At 56.4% G+C, this 14,511-nt stretch overlaps 6 protein-coding genes across 6 annotated transcripts; 4 read left to right on the top strand and 2 right to left on the bottom strand.

Moving 5' to 3' along the window:
• Positions 1 to 660: 660 nt before the first annotated feature.
• On the bottom strand, positions 661 to 1,186 carry B0H64DRAFT_328129 (mitochondrial 54S ribosomal protein YmL19; the record flags this gene model as incomplete). The annotated part of the gene is made up of 2 exons (XM_062800821.1): positions 661 to 996; positions 1,055 to 1,186. The coding sequence occupies 2 exons, from the start codon at positions 1,184 to 1,186 to the stop codon at positions 661 to 663; spliced, it is 468 nt and encodes a 155-aa protein (XP_062655594.1).
• Positions 1,187 to 1,492: 306 nt separating this feature from the next.
• On the top strand, positions 1,493 to 3,243 carry B0H64DRAFT_346599 (oxidative stress survival, Svf1-like protein). The gene is made up of 4 exons (XM_062801339.1): positions 1,493 to 1,678; positions 1,741 to 1,956; positions 2,008 to 2,809; positions 2,862 to 3,243. The coding sequence occupies exons 1-4, from the start codon at positions 1,656 to 1,658 to the stop codon at positions 2,964 to 2,966; spliced, it is 1,146 nt and encodes a 381-aa protein (XP_062655593.1). The 5' UTR covers positions 1,493 to 1,655; the 3' UTR covers positions 2,967 to 3,243.
• Positions 3,244 to 3,369: 126 nt separating this feature from the next.
• Positions 3,370 to 4,786, top strand: B0H64DRAFT_405587 (histone-fold-containing protein). The gene is made up of 5 exons (XM_062804456.1): positions 3,370 to 3,679; positions 3,759 to 3,806; positions 4,107 to 4,194; positions 4,259 to 4,321; positions 4,376 to 4,786. Exons 1-5 carry the CDS (start codon positions 3,582 to 3,584, stop codon positions 4,484 to 4,486), a joined length of 408 nt encoding a protein of 135 aa, XP_062655592.1. The 5' UTR covers positions 3,370 to 3,581; the 3' UTR covers positions 4,487 to 4,786.
• A 71-nt stretch (positions 4,787 to 4,857) lies between these two features.
• Positions 4,858 to 6,414, bottom strand: B0H64DRAFT_220748 (uncharacterized protein). Its single transcript, XM_062799570.1, has 2 exons — positions 6,208 to 6,414; positions 4,858 to 5,974 (listed from the first exon to the last, which is right to left on the bottom strand). Exons 1-2 carry the CDS (start codon positions 6,317 to 6,319, stop codon positions 5,055 to 5,057), a joined length of 1,032 nt encoding a protein of 343 aa, XP_062655591.1. The 5' UTR covers positions 6,320 to 6,414; the 3' UTR covers positions 4,858 to 5,054.
• A 1,576-nt stretch (positions 6,415 to 7,990) lies between these two features.
• On the top strand, positions 7,991 to 10,024 carry B0H64DRAFT_220484 (alternative oxidase-domain-containing protein). The gene is made up of 3 exons (XM_062799567.1): positions 7,991 to 8,712; positions 8,767 to 8,872; positions 9,030 to 10,024. Exons 1-3 carry the CDS (start codon positions 8,327 to 8,329, stop codon positions 9,648 to 9,650), a joined length of 1,113 nt encoding a protein of 370 aa, XP_062655590.1. The 5' UTR covers positions 7,991 to 8,326; the 3' UTR covers positions 9,651 to 10,024.
• A 1,205-nt stretch (positions 10,025 to 11,229) lies between these two features.
• Positions 11,230 to 14,304, top strand: B0H64DRAFT_364678 (uncharacterized protein). The gene is made up of 2 exons (XM_062801845.1): positions 11,230 to 12,810; positions 12,872 to 14,304. The coding sequence occupies exons 1-2, from the start codon at positions 11,565 to 11,567 to the stop codon at positions 13,897 to 13,899; spliced, it is 2,274 nt and encodes a 757-aa protein (XP_062655589.1). The 5' UTR covers positions 11,230 to 11,564; the 3' UTR covers positions 13,900 to 14,304.
• The last annotated feature ends 207 nt before the right edge of the window (positions 14,305 to 14,511 follow it).

Genomic DNA, 14,511 nt, shown 5'->3' with positions numbered 1-14,511 from the left:
GGTGTCTCCGAGGATCCCGGAAGGCTGTAAGGCGGAATCGCGGTGGGTTCCCATCCATTTATTGCGTCAACCTATTCATCATGAGATTGGTGGCCCGCCGTCCGAAAACTCGCTCTTAAAACGCACCAGACTGGCACGTGCGACTTGAGGCGGGGATTGATTTGATATGCATGCTTCAGCTGCATCTGCGGTGCAGGTTCGGCCTTCGGCATACTGAGCAAAGCCGGGTTGACCGGACCACGCAATCAACCCGCCAAGCCCCGCCCGCCGTAACGGATACCACCCCAAGGCCGGCCCGCACTGCCGTTCTTTCGCCGGCAGAGTGGAGGGCCCTCCCGGCCCTCCCCGCCCTGAAAACAACACGCGCAAGACATGTTTCATATGATGCGCTGCATGATTCAAGGCTGACTGGGCCGGTGACGGGAGAATCGATCGCGGGAAGCAGGTACGGTGTAACGCGCCAACAATCACCCAACGCTCGGATATATGCCCTCCGATCCACGGACAGATATGGTACAGATTTGATGTACAGACATAAGAGACGCGTTGCCCCTCCCATGCATGCTCACATGGCCGGAGGATGCGCCCAGCCAAAACCGCTTTAGAAACAACCATAACGCCCGCCCTGTGCTCCATCCCAGTCTGTATGCCGACGGGCCCTCATGGGACAACCGAAATTCCAATCGACCTCGACTGGTAGATAATGGACCGGCAGATACCTTCGAGGGACAGACCGGAGAGTCGGAGCTCGGATTGCTTGATTTTTGCGATTTCGTAGATATGCTTGAGGCTGACCGTCCCCACGGTTTCCTTCCCCGGGTTGCTTGCCCCTTTCCTCTTGCCCTTCTTGCCTGCCGGCACCTCGGCCGCGTTAAGTAGAAGCCATGATGTCTGTGGTGTCCGAACCTCGAAATGGAATGTCCTGTCTCCTCTGACCGTTACGCGGACAGGCATCGGGGTGCCGGCGATCAAGTGCTGTGTTCTAGCATTGAACTCCTGCGAGGACGGATCAGCCAACCGGATACAGACTCTCCCGGTATGGTATATTTCTAACCTTGCAAAAGTCCATTGACTTGATACCCTTGCTACCCAGCGCTGGGCCGACGGGTGGACTTGGGCTTGCCTGGCCGGCACCGACGATGATCTTGACCACCTGGTCCATCGCAGCGGACCGTGCCTTCGACATCTTTTCGACCAGATACGCAGGTCTTGTATATTGGTGGTGTAAAGAATGAATAGAGATCGGGGGTCGCGTGAGGCTGGGTCGTTGTCCGTCGTCGATGCCGGGAACCCCCCAAAAATTTCGGAGCTTTGCGAGAACAATGGCCGACACCAGCCACATTCAGCCAACGGGCCTGGAAACTTAGCCACAGGCATCCGTCTCGGCACAGTCGGGTCAAATAAAATGTCCGTGCACTGGCTGACGGACGCGGCCGAGTGACGTCCCAAATGCGAACAGGGGTTTTGTTAGCGTCAAGCTCTCCCGCCTTCGGGCAGCGTTTGCGAGGGGTCCCTCGACAGCGGTGAATGGCTCTCCCCAAGTCTTATCTAAAACAACTCTCACGTTCACTGTGAAAAACCTAGTGGCTCCCCTTCTGTCCTTTTTCGACGACACCTTTTTGGTCTCTCAACACCGATCCTACGAAACCGACATCATGTTCAAGTGGGCGCAGCAGCAGTAAGAATACAGGCGCCCTAAACCCCACCTTCGTCGTCGAATTCTAATTTGTATCCCTCTAGGCTGGCCAACGTCGCCGGCACGCAGGAGCCCATCTATGGCGCCTCTGCCATCAAGTCGGTCGCCGAGGAAGCCGAGACGACGCCTTACTCAGAGCTCACCAGGGACGACCTAAAATGGCAAGCCATGGAATCCACCAGCGTCGAAACACAGACCTTCTACTTCATGGCCGACAGTGGGCAGCTTGCCTTTGCCCAAGTCATCTATAGCAACGTGGCGTACGCCTCCCTTACTACCCGCCCAAGCTATATGTGCTGACCCTTCTTAAGCGGCATCCGCACGACCTGCCAGTTTAACTGCAAGATCTTCAACCTCGACGGCTCGAAGCCCCACCTCTGGTCCACGAACCCGTTGAGCAACCACGACTTCAGCGAAGACCGGACCGGTTTCTACGCCGACGATTGCGCCCTGGAGCTCTCCGAGGATGGAACCACATATACAATCAAGTCGATGAACGACGATCAGGCCATTGTAAACCTAACCGTCAAGCGGACGGCCCCGGGTTTCAAGGCTGGAAAGACCGGCAACACGCTGTTCGGCACAGACCTCGCCAACCCGTGGGGATCCATGCGCCACGTCTTCTGGCCGAGGTGCACTGCCGAGGGAACTGTCACGACCAAGGAGGGCCCCGTCGACTTCAAGGGCAAGGCCTTCTTCTCCTTTGCTCTGCAGGGTATGAAGCCGCACCATGCCGCGGCCAAATGGAACTTTTGCAATTTCCAGGGCCCAACGTACTCGGCCATCCTGATGCAGTTTACCACCCCGCCATCGTATGCTTCCACCGTGGTCAGTGTGGGTGTCATTGCCAAGGAAGGGGAGATCCTTGTTGGCGGCTGCAAGAGCGATGTCACACACATTCAAACCAAGAGTGACAGTGAGAACGACTGGCCAGAGCCGACGACCATCAAGTACACGTGGGCCGGGACAACCAAGGATGGAAAGCCTGTGGAGGCCGCCATTGAGGGCGGCCTTGAGGATAAACTAGACAGGATAGACGTGATGGCCGAGGTCCCCGGTTTCGTGAAGAAGATCGTGGCCGGAGCCGCAGGCACGAAGCCGTACATCTATCAGGTTAGTTTCCCCCCCCCGGTAATACATTGCCCACTTGACTAACAGCGCATAGTACTCGCCGCAAAAGACGAAGCTATCGCTAAAACTCAAGATCGGGGATCAGGAGATTTCCGAGGAGGGCTTCGTGTTCAGCGAAGCAACCTTTATTTCTGAATAGACGTCTATCTTAGTCGGGTAGAGGGGCTTTGGGTACAATGTCTGGCAAACAGGTGTCAAGACCGGCGTTGGGGATGGTTACGATCAGAAACTGGACACTCGTTATACGGTTATACACGTTGCACAGAACCTGAGCGGAGGGCATGGGAATGGCCTAGACAGGAGAGACGGGTTGCTGGTCTGTTGAATACGTAATAATAAGATCCCTAGTAACTCAGGGAACTCAACAGCTGCACTAATATAATTGCCAACGCTCGAAAAGTTGCGATATGAGAGGTTACAAGTCGCGAATGTTCCTTGGACGCCACGGCATATGAGAGCACCCAAGTCCATTTCTTGTTCATTTTAATTTCTTGATCATAGGATTTTATCCCCGCACTGGCCGTAGTTGACTCGAGTTGAACGGAAATAATCTAGAATGGATGCCAAACAAAACCGGAAGGTGCTGTTTGCAACTGCGCAGTTGTGAGGCCAACAACAAAGCCCCACTTTCCATTCGGGGCGCGACACCTTCCCGGTCTCGTTCTCAACCAACTCAAACTCTGAGTTTAACAACCCCCATCCCATTTACGAGCAAAAAATACGGTCGATTGCCAAAAGTCGACCCGAAAATACAATGCCGCCCACCATCCCCCAGCGCGGCGGCCCGAGTGGCCTGAAGCGTTCCAGCATCGCTGGCAAAACGCTCCCAAAGACAGGAGCAAAGCGCCATCGGTAAGTCGTACATACCAGCCCTCTGCCGCATTTAGTTCTCTGTGAAACCAGCCTACTAACATAGCATTTTGTGTCTCAGGAAGATCATCAAAGACTGTATTCGTGGTATCACGAAACCGGCCATTCGGTATGTGTAATCTCCGAAGGCAGGTGGGTCAGCATCGCTGCCATTGTTGACGCCGCCTGCCAAGTCTGCTACAAAGATCATGAGATTTCACGTACATATTTGACGGGTTGGAAACCTTACCGGGCTTGAGAGCATATTTCCATTTACTATTGACTTTATTCCGCGTGTTAGTTTCTTTGTTGGCTTCGTGTATCGGGGTGGAAAGTTTCAACTCGGGCTTTTTTCTTGGGCTTGTTGATATTTTTGACTTCAATCTTACAAGGTGTCTCGAATGGATACGACAGTTGCTAACAATAACAGGCGTATGGCTCGTCGTGGCGGCGTCAAGCGTATCTCAGCCACTATTTACGATGAAGCGCGCCACGCGCTCAAAACCTTCCTGACCACCGTATGCTTCAGCGGCTCTCTTCGGGCTTCCCTTACTTACTAATAAGGTACTAACATGTCGATAGGTCTTGCGTGACGTCGTCACATACACAGAGTACCGCAACGCGAAGACCGTGACCGCTAACGACGTGAGTGACGCAGAACAATGAGCAACATCTTGGTCATGACTGACTGGACTTTAGGTCATCTTTGCCCTCCGCCGCATTGGCCGGCCGATTTACGGATTCGATCCCGACACTCATAATCCGAGAAAGGAGAAGTCGACAAATGTGCGTCGGAATGATCAGGATTAATCTCGAAGCCCGGGGCTTTTTCTTCTCCGCGTGCCTCAGCTGTATACGCGCCAACTGATTTCTCATGTTGCTCTTGTGATTTGGGGCCGGAAGCATTATACCAAAACGTAGTTGTTTGTCTTTTTCACGGCTGGAGTACGGACAGGGTGGGCTCTGCGATATATACGGCACCATGTTGGGAGCTGCTGTATACAGGACGGGTCTCAATAACCGGACGGAAGGGTGAAGGGTGCAAGGGCCAGAGCTAGTATATGAGACTAGGACTTTGTGCTAAAATGCGACCTGAACTCTGCTACAAAAGGTGCGCTGTTGGTGGTGAGTGATGAAACAACAGTAAAACCAAGGTATCATTGAGCGAATGTCTATGTGGTATCTTAAAGGAGAACCGGTTAACAGATCCGCCCTCAGAGTGTCGACCGCCCGGGCATCCATCGCCAAACCAACGCCGTGTTGCCCATACGAAGCCAAATTGAAAAAAAGCAACCGATTGTGCTACCGTATGCATACCAAGGAAGCCCTCACCGGTATCCAAATACCCCAGAACCCAACAAAGCCAAGCGCCCCTCCGTCACCTCCTCCGCCCGTCCCGCTCCCCCAGCACCCGTTCCAGCGCCCGCGCGGCCCGCATCTCCCCTTTCCTAAACGGGCTGTTGAACATCTCCGGCAGCACCATGATGCTGTTGGCATGCTCCTTCGCGAACCCCACCTCGGCGTCCTTGCCGCACCGCTCGCGCGTCACCCGCGCCGCCTCGCGGAGCAGGTCCCCGCCCACGCCCCGGCCCCGGTACCGCAGCCGGGTCGTCCAGGCCCGGATCACGCCCCGCCCGCCCTTGAGCTTGAAGCTGTTCTGCCGGCTGTGCGCCTTCCGCCGGCCGCCGCCGCCGCCGGTGCCGCCGCCGCCGTTCCCGTCCGACGACGACGTGGGCCGCTCCAGCCGGAGCACCACCGCGCCGACGACGTCGGGCCCGTACCGCGTGCCGAGCACCAGGTCCTCTTCGTCGCCGTCCCGCCCGGCGGTGAGGAAGTCCCACGATACCTCCTCGGCCGCGCGCAGGTAGCCCGAGGTGAAGAAGCGGATGGCAGTGAGGTAGGTCATGATGGCGCCGCTGACCAGCATGAGGACGGTGCCGAGGTCGTTCTGTGAGTTTTGCGTCCAGGCATAGCGGTAGATGGCCGCGAGCACGGCGAGGATGGCCGCAAGCGGCAGCGGGTGGAAGACGAGGTGGAGGGCGGCGGCCTGGCGCTGCTGGGCGATGCTGTCGGCTACTAGCTTGAGGGCGGCCGCTTTGTCCTCCCGGGAGGTGAGGAGTTCGAGGGAGAGCGGGGGGATGTTGTCGTCGAGAGCTGCTTGGGTAGGGCTGGTCCCGAGGGGTGACGGCGAGACGGGTGGGAGGGCTTGTGGTGTGTGTGGCCCGAGGGTGGGCGTCGAAGCGTTGGACATCGTGGAGTCCAGGAGGACGAGGTTGGCGCGGAGGAAGGTTAAAAATGCTGATCGAGAGATGTCAACACAAGCTCTAAAGTCTAAGATTGTCCGATGTAACTTGATGTAACGGTGGGTTGTTTGCGTTTATATTGGCCCCCCCACAGCCCTCTCGCTCTTCTGCAGTCCCCGGCGTTGAAACAAGACCACCACCGACTCTTGGAGGTGCAAAACTCGCATGAAGATGGTGGACGTGGTGAAGCCAAAAACAAAACCAAAAACAAAAAGAAATCTCGCTTACCAGCACTTGTCTTCAAGCCAGGCACCGCATTTATCCTGTCAACAAGGGTGTTCGTTTGACAGGTGCTCAGATTGAGCTCGGTGATGGCACCCACGTGCCGAGAGCTCGCCATGGCACAGGTCCAGGCTCGGTCCAAAATCAATTAAGCACTTGCAAGCGAAATGCCGAATCAGCCGCAACTGCCCAGGTTGCAATACCGCCGCAGTGGATTTGGCTCTCCAAACATTCCCTCGTTGAGCGGAGGGTTTAACAACTCGGAGATTGGGAAGGAGGGGGGATGCGAGCGGTGTTAAAGGACCAAGATGAAACGTTGGGGTGCGAAGAGGTGCTGGGAAGCGGAGGCGGCAGAAACAGGCCTGCAAGATCGGGGCATGCCCATCGGGAGATGCCCTTATAGGAGGATGATAAGCACAAGCGGCTACCAATATGACGCCAGCGGCCTCTGTGATGTGCATGCAGGAGCGGTCCATAACCCCCAATAGATAGCAACCGTTGCAGATCCTCTATATACCTCTTGCAACGCCTCGTCCCCCGCGCGCGCTCAGACAACCATCTCGAACTGCGGGGTTGCTCGTCAGTTCGGCGGGCTGCATGTTGGGGATCAAGGGGGTGACCTGATAAGGTCGGGACACAGGGAAGAACCGATTTCGTGGTTGGGACTGTGAAGCCAATGGGCGATCCGATGCAGCAGCAAAAGGTCTGCGTGACCCCATCACCAACCATGAACCCCACTACCGTCGCAAGCCCCTCACCCTGAAACAGCTCAAACCAGCCCAGTGGGTTTACCTCGCGCTCGCAACGACCGTGACGATGGGAGTCCCGCTTGCTCGGGGCATTGGTCTTACGAAGACGGGAAGATCGACAACAAGAATTACCTCGCCAGATTCCTCGCACTCATAAGCCACCTTTAGACCATGTTGCCAGCCCTCAACGGCCATGCCTTGGTGTAAAACAAACAGCCAGGCAGGGTCGGGCATGGGACTTTGGATGAAAGGGAGAAAACCGTCGACTGTACGGCAAGGGGGAAAAAAGCTGTCGATCCCAAATGCAGACAAAGTCTCGCGTTCAGCTGCACGGGGCTGGGTAAATAAATGGTTGCTGACACCGTAACTTCGGAGCGAAGTCACCAAGTTATGAGTGAGTCGAACATCGTGAGACAACGTTGATTGCAAAGATGATCAGACCCGACGGGCATCGACGGTGGGGGTGCCCGGTTCCAGATCAACCAGAAGATGTGCAGGGGCCACACTCGAGACTTTGGGAGTGTTGCAAACATTTCAACCCTGGTTTGGGGGCGGCACAGGAGGAAACACTGGCGCCCGTGTTTCATCACTTCCCATGCGCCGGGCACATCCGTCAGGTCAGGGTGCAGGTGAGTCAGAATCGCAAAACTCGGTCACCACAACCATTGTTGCGGGGCTTGGGCAGCTTTTGTTGACTGTGTAACAATCGCGAGGATCGAACATCCATCGCGGTCAACGGGAAAATTCGGTCTACTTCTTATGGGATTTGCAACGTCGTTCACCTCATCGAGGTGCCGCCTCCATTGCCTCCTTGCAGGAAAGAATCATGTGATCAATATTTGATGTAATCCGTCCGAAGCAGGCGAAGGTGCTGCTTGGCCATCCTGTATAAGCAAGATGCCCCGCGGAACAAAACGGAGATGCTCACAGTGGCCGCTGAGTCACCCCCGAAAGATTCCGATGCTGAACGGATCGCCAAGCACCCAGCTGACCCATTGAACCCTGACACAGCCGACCTTGAACGAACTTACGGCGCTTGTTATTCGAGGTCTCGTTTTTTTGTCCGTTGGCTGGGCCTCAAAGGCACGGAAAAGACTGGAGAATGGCAATTTCTGCTTGTCAAGGTTTGTTGTACGCCGGATGAGACCGGACGAACCCGGCGTGAAGTTCTCGAATGCCTGCCGTTTCCTGTTTTTGGCCTCTTCCTTTTGTGTGGCTCATTCCATGTTCCCAACAGCTCGATATAAAAAGCCACGAGGTACATTCCAAGAGGCGCCTGCTTTCTTCGTGTCGATATTAATCACCCCACACACCAAAGCTCACCTAAACACCATACAACGGTACCCACATCGTTACTTTGTTTACACTTCAACCCAATGCTATCCTTCGAAGCAAGCAAGAAGGTCTGCTCGCCCAAGCAGGCAGCGCAACTGAGCCGCGCTGTGGCACCCTTTCTCTACCAAGCCCATGCTGTCGGGCTTGGTTATCCTGCCACAATCCGCGTTGCTGCGATCACTCGCCAGTGCCAGTCGAGAGCTTCTCTCCGGCCCACCCCCTCCAGTAAACGAAGCTTCTCGACGACAAGTGTCAACCAGCTCCGAGATGTCTTCCCCGCTAAGGACACGCCGTACATACGCCAGACACCCCCAGCTTGGGAACACCCAGGTTACACCGAGGAGGAGATGCTGGCAGTCACTCCTGGACACAGGTCGCCCGAGACCGTAGGCGACTGGGTTGCGTGGAAGCTAGTCCGCTTGGCCCGGTAGGTGCCCCCAGTTCTGAGTAAGCAGGAAAATTTCGCTAACGACAAGCGCAGATGGGCAACTGACCTTGCCACTGGCATCGGACGGGAGCAGCAGGTCGATATGAAGAATCCGACCACTGCTGTAGCGGCAGAGAAGCCACTGACAGAGGCCCAATGGGTACGAAATCCCACTACCTATGCCTGATGCTCGCGAGTGTGGGCCGTCCCAGTCCTTCGCCCCCCAAAGCCATCTTCAGCCTGCGTCTTGACAGCTTTTGGTCATTCAGGCGGCGACATCTTCTTTCAAGGTCAATCCGCTAACCCACGTTTACTAGCTCGTGAGAGTCATCTTTCTAGAGTCGATCGCTGGCGTCCCCGGAATGGTTGGAGGCATGTTACGCCACCTACACTCCCTCCGCCGTCTCAAGAGAGACAACGGCTGGATCGAAACCCTGCTCGAGGAGTCATTCAACGAGCGGATGCACTTGATGACTCTGATGAAAATGGCCGAAGTTGGGTGGTTTATGAAGACCATGATCCTAGGAGCACAAGGTGTCTTCTTCAACGCCATGTTTCTCAGCTACATCGTCTCCCCAAAGATTACCCACCGGTTTGTGGGTTATTTGGAAGAGGAAGCGGTGCACACATACACTCGCTTACTCCGCGAGATCGAACAAGGCGACCTACCAAAATGGTCCGACCCAACCTTCCAGATCCCCGAGATCGCAATCACCTACTGGCGCATGCCCGAAGGGAAGCGGACCATGAAAGACCTGATTCTCTACATCAGGGCCGACGAAGCCGTTCACCGTGGCGTCAACCACACACTGGGAAATCTGAAGCAGAAGGAGGATCCGAACCCCTTTGTCTCCGAGTACCGAGTCGGTGAAGAACAACGCAAACCCAAAGCGGGCCTGAAGCCGGCCGGATACGAGCGGAATGAGGTTATTGGCTAATGCCACTCGTTGAGGCATGCTGGATGGCAATATTGTTTTCGGATACACTTGGCTTTACTTGGGCGTTCACGGTTCCGGGGCCAAGCGGACTTGAGCCCCGGTTGGGCGTTGGGGCAGATAGACTATATACCCTCTTCTCTCTCTTTCATTCAGCAAGGCACGGGCGTTTAAAACACGGCTTGTTAGGTAGATACGGTAGCAAGCATGCAATAAAACACTGAAGTCGGCGGGTTTCGCCTCGAACGTTTGTGTTAGACCAGGACGGTCCCCACGCGCATTCTAGAGTGCTCACAGCTTCCCAAGTCAAACCCCGGACATGCCCCAATCCTGACCAGGTACACAGGCGTTATTTTTTCTTCCTTTTTTCTTGCTTTCTTCTTCTTCTCGTCCCGTAACCTAGCCACGAACATTCCCCTCTTTCAAGGCATGACCATCCTCAATCATCAAGACAAAACGTGCTATGCAGTTCCCGCATGGATATAATTGTGCCCGTCCACTCAGGCACGCGCCAAACTCAATGCCAAGATATTCCAGCGAATGTGCTGTGTAGGGCTGCAGCAACCTCAGTCCAATGACTGTCTCGCCGTTTGGGCGCGTTCGTTGGGCACGGCGAAGATAAATGCTGCGAGGGTCGTTGCACGGGAGTCGGGCAATCGACGAATCAATCGGGCGCTTTTAGACGAAGGCGATCAGCAGGACTTCTGACGGTGCGGACCCGGCTCATTGATCAGGATCTCCGAGAGACCGATGCTGATGAAGGGACTACACGCCCTTGCCAGTCCTTGGAGTTACCGTGTGTGCGTGTCTCACTCTCGAAGGGGTTATGGTTGCCAGTGCGGGTTCCAGTCACCCTTGTTCCATCACTCCGCTTTAGATTTCCATTCTCGTGTCTCACTCATCATTTATGCCGTGTCCTTCGCGCTCTCTTTTAGAACGGGGATGACACAGCTTCGTCATTGCGCTCCTTTACTTCGTACTCGAATCGAACATCAGTCTCGCTTCCTTCGACGGCGACCCTAAGATAGCTCAGTCTGTACATGTTCGCCGAGAGTAGCAGCCCCTGTTTGGATGCCCACAGTCACCGCTCCGCCTCAACCCAGCTTGTTGCCCCTGCGATATGCGGCTCAAGGGTGCTGAAAGGTAGGCGAACGATGCCGACGCCCAAAGCGCACTGAAGCCGGTTCGAGGAGGGGTTGTGAGACGCAGGGTGCTCGAACGCAGCATCGAACCCTGTCCAAAGTACATACATAGGAAGATCACAGTCGAAAATTGCCACGATCAAAGCCTCAAAGCAGAGCGCTTGTCAAATATAGATAGCACGCTAGTGTTGGTCGCAGCAAACAACGTGTGAAGTTGGTGGAGAGTTTGGCCCCTTCCGGCGACGGCCAGTTCAGCGACAAGCACAGTGAATGAAGGGCCTGAGAACTGAAGGGCACGATGAGTTCCGTTTAGGGAAGCTGCGGGACAGCTCGAGGCTAGCCGAGAACGATTCGCTGCCGGTGCCCCACTCTGGCTCCTGCCGCTCACTTGGACCCGCACACCCGGCCCCTCCAAGCACTGAGTGTCTCCATCCTCATTTGGGAGAGGAGAAAGAGACGGCGGCTACGAAACGTCAGATTGCGAACCACCGCCTCCCCCACGGCCGCGCACAGTTCAACGCTCGCAGACCGACTCGGGGAATCCCACTATCGTATTTGCTACAGGGAACAAGCTGCCAGCGAAGCATCTGCACGCTTGTAACAGCCGGAATCCCAGGCGCGTCGTCGTCGCAGCACAGCCTCACAGCACTGCCACTGCCGCCGGAAGGCTGATCGCACTTGTCCACCAGTCTGCCTCGCCCTGCTTCTAAAGACAGCAACAATCACGTACCTTCGTACCACACACGACCTGATCGCAACGGTCCGGTACCGATCCATGGACCAACAGCATCCCCAGGCCCGCGGGCGTTCGCTCTCGGCGACGTCTGCCGGTGGGGGTATAAGGAATGCCCACTCGCCGTCGCCTGCTCGCTTCCCCAATCCGAATGAAGACGCAGCCTCATCCATCGGTCTCGGTGTAAACCTCGTCGACCCAGCTCTCCAGCAGTTTCCCGTCTCCCAACCCGACTTCTCGGCCTATGACGCGAATGCCGGCAGCTTCCTGAGCAACCAGCAATCCGCCCCGCAATCCTTCTCTCAGCCAGGCCTCACGAACCCCTCCACCGTAACGACGTTCGACTTGACCCAAGACTTCACCGGCCAAGTCAAGACCGAGACTTCGCCCTTCGGCCCCCCCAGCCCCGGAAGCTTCCCGTCGCAATCTCAACAGCAGCAACAATCCGGCCTCCTCGCCCCAACCTTTGGTGACGGCGGCGACTTCACCATTTTCCCGCCTACAGCGGGCGAGCCACAGTTCAACACCCCACTTTTCGGCACCGACGGTCAGCAACAGCTTTCCGTCCCAGAACCCAACATGATGGCTCAGGCAAACCATACGCCGACCCCGCCTCACCTCCTCAACCCCGATCCGCAGCAGCCCGGCTCCGCGAATCATTCCCCCCGCTTCAACCAGCATCAGTTTTCCTCCCCGCCCGGGAGGCACTCGAGAAATGTCTCTCTCGGCCCGGAGGCGGCACTCCTGCCGGGGCAACTGGACTGGACTCACGCGGGGCCTCAGTTCCAGGGGCACAGGCGCAGCGCTTCGGAGTACTCAGAGGTCTCCTCGGCTGCGCCCTCTCCCAACCTCGTTAGTTCAGACACATTTGAACACCTAGATCATCACCACTCCCCGATGCAACGGCCACAAGACCCCGCGATATTTCAGGAGTTGCACGGGATAGGCAGCTTTAGTATCTCGGACCATGGCGCACACAGCCCGAGTCATGGGGCAAGGAGCCCATCCCATAGTCCTGCCATATCGCCTCGTATACTTCCACAGCAGCTCCCCGATATGGGTCAGCAGGGCAGCTTCTTGCTGCCGAACCAGAACAACGGCTTTGGCCCTTCTTCGTACATGCCAGCCCCTCAGGAGGCATTCCCTCAACTCCAGGACACGCCCGAGATGCAACAGGGGATGCCGGCCCCGCCTTCCATCAACATTGACTTTGCGCCGACTGCCGTTCGGAGCGGTTTCGAGCAACCAAAAAATCTCGACATTGATTCGCTAACGCCGCCAGAGCGAGGTACGTACATTAAGTTTCCGCGCGGCCTTGGGAATCCGTGAATTAACCTCGTCTTGAACAGGGCGCCAAAGGGTACAACGACCCCGCGCTGTCACGGACCCTTATAACAGCAGTGCTACGCTCTTGGGAGTCCACCGCAGTGCTTCGGCCTCTGGGGGTCTCTCGCCTGACGCTGCCGCCGGCACGCGGCCCGAAACATCCCGCTCACTCTCCCCGCTTGACCGCGCAGGCAGCACGGCGGCGAGCAGGAGGCGCCAATCCACCTCGGCCGTCCCCAATAATGTCATGGCGCTCCGTCTTGTCGATCCCGACTACAACGGCGGAGCCCAGGGGGAAGGTGGTGGAGGCAGCGCGAAGCGTGTGCAAAAGCACCCGGCCACGTTCCAGTGTACTCTCTGCCCGAAACGGTTTACCCGAGCCTACAACCTGCGCTCACACCTTCGGACACACACCGATGAGCGGCCGTTCGTCTGCACTGTCTGTGGCAAAGCGTTTGCACGGCAGCATGATCGAAAGCGTCACGAAGGCCTTCACTCTGGTGAAAAGAAGTTCGTTTGCAAGGGAGACCTCAAGCGTGGAGGGCAGTGGGGCTGTGGCCGGAGGTTTGCCCGCGCCGATGCGCTTGGCCGTCATTTCCGGTCTGAGGCCGGCCGTATCTGCATCAAGCCACTCCTCGACGAGGAGATATCCGAGCGGATGAGGCAGTGGGACGAGGACCAGAGACAGCAAGCTCAGCAAGCCATGGCTCAGGGACTAGTCATGCAGCCGCAGGGCATGATGATGCCGCCCGGCATGGACCCCAACGCCGGCGGTTACCCGATGGACGCCAGCGGCAATTATGCGCTACCGCAGGCGCTGTTGGCGCAGTATCCCGCCCTGGCGCAGATGAACTGGTCGGGTGCCGACATGGGCGGCGGCGGCAGCGGCATCGAGGACGAGCTGAGCGGCAGAAGCAGTTTTGATGCGAGCGACTACGACGGCGACGACGACGGCGGCTACGTCAGCGGGCCCGGCACCGGCTTCGGGCAGGGTGGGATGCAAGAGAACTTCGGCGAGATTGGCTACGCTAGTGACTACGGCGGGCGCTAATTTTCTCTTCCCCTTGCCGCTCTCTTGTCTTTTTTTGACTTTCTTGGGCCCTTGGGTGCAGTGGCAACCAGATTCTCTAAGGTGCACTTTTTATACGGATGGACTGCATCCCCCCTTTTGAATGGATGATATTCATAAGCTTTATACCTCTCTTGGTTTATACCTGTTTATCTGTTGGATGCGCGGCTATAGTGTGTGGACGGGGTTGTTTGTTGTTGATGACATTGATGATTTGGTCAGAATTTTTATTCTCATGACGGTAGATAGGTGGTCACTGTGTTCGGGATAGGCTTGAGGCAATAGGTAGGAAGGCCTTCAGCGCGGCCAGGCTATTATGGGCTCGGATTTCTGTAGACTGGGTCGCGATGGTTAGAGATAAATAAAGCCAGCGTTCGGCGTTTCTCGCTTCTTGGCAAACGTACAGGTCTATCCCGAAGTGCCACCCAACGAACATCCCCTCGCGGGGGTTCCAATCGTGTAGCCTAGCGTTCCGGAACCGGAATACTGCGTATCCGTATCCCGCCTCGGCCCGGAAGCTAACTATGACGCTGCTTATTTATTTAGGTTGCATTTGTCAGGTCCTCGCTCAGGTCCCGCCCGAGGATACTTGCA

This window comes from Chaetomium fimeti (genome assembly GCF_033439085.1).
Source record: "Chaetomium fimeti strain CBS 168.71 chromosome Unknown B0H64scaffold_7, whole genome shotgun sequence".
Classification (NCBI taxonomy): domain Eukaryota; kingdom Fungi; phylum Ascomycota; class Sordariomycetes; order Sordariales; family Chaetomiaceae; genus Chaetomium; species Chaetomium fimeti.
This window is presented reverse-complemented; position numbering and strand designations above follow the sequence as displayed.

What these genes read in the sequence shown, in the direction of transcription:
- B0H64DRAFT_220748 (XM_062799570.1), bottom strand. Translation starts at nt 6,319, where the DNA reads ATGGCGAGCTCTCGGCACGTGGGTGCCATCACCGAGCTCAATCTGAGC. An exon ending in TGGCTTGAAGACAAGTGCTG is followed by an intron (nt 5,975 to 6,207) that starts GTAAGCGAGATT and finishes TCTCTCGATCAG; the next exon opens with CATTTTTAACCTTCCTCCGC.
- B0H64DRAFT_220484 (XM_062799567.1), top strand. Translation starts at nt 8,327, where the DNA reads ATGCTATCCTTCGAAGCAAGCAAGAAGGTCTGCTCGCCCAAGCAGGCA. An exon ending in AAGCTAGTCCGCTTGGCCCG is followed by an intron (nt 8,713 to 8,766) that starts GTAGGTGCCCCC and finishes CGACAAGCGCAG; the next exon opens with ATGGGCAACTGACCTTGCCA. An exon ending in CACTGACAGAGGCCCAATGG is followed by an intron (nt 8,873 to 9,029) that starts GTACGAAATCCC and finishes CACGTTTACTAG; the next exon opens with CTCGTGAGAGTCATCTTTCT.
- B0H64DRAFT_405587 (XM_062804456.1), top strand. Translation starts at nt 3,582, where the DNA reads ATGCCGCCCACCATCCCCCAGCGCGGCGGCCCGAGTGGCCTGAAGCGT. An exon ending in ACAGGAGCAAAGCGCCATCG is followed by an intron (nt 3,680 to 3,758) that starts GTAAGTCGTACA and finishes TTTGTGTCTCAG; the next exon opens with GAAGATCATCAAAGACTGTA. An exon ending in ATCACGAAACCGGCCATTCG is followed by an intron (nt 3,807 to 4,106) that starts GTATGTGTAATC and finishes TAACAATAACAG; the next exon opens with GCGTATGGCTCGTCGTGGCG.
- B0H64DRAFT_364678 (XM_062801845.1), top strand. Translation starts at nt 11,565, where the DNA reads ATGGACCAACAGCATCCCCAGGCCCGCGGGCGTTCGCTCTCGGCGACG. An exon ending in GCTAACGCCGCCAGAGCGAG is followed by an intron (nt 12,811 to 12,871) that starts GTACGTACATTA and finishes CGTCTTGAACAG; the next exon opens with GGCGCCAAAGGGTACAACGA.
- B0H64DRAFT_346599 (XM_062801339.1), top strand. Translation starts at nt 1,656, where the DNA reads ATGTTCAAGTGGGCGCAGCAGCA. An exon ending in TTCAAGTGGGCGCAGCAGCA is followed by an intron (nt 1,679 to 1,740) that starts GTAAGAATACAG and finishes GTATCCCTCTAG; the next exon opens with GCTGGCCAACGTCGCCGGCA. An exon ending in CGAAGCCGTACATCTATCAG is followed by an intron (nt 2,810 to 2,861) that starts GTTAGTTTCCCC and finishes AACAGCGCATAG; the next exon opens with TACTCGCCGCAAAAGACGAA.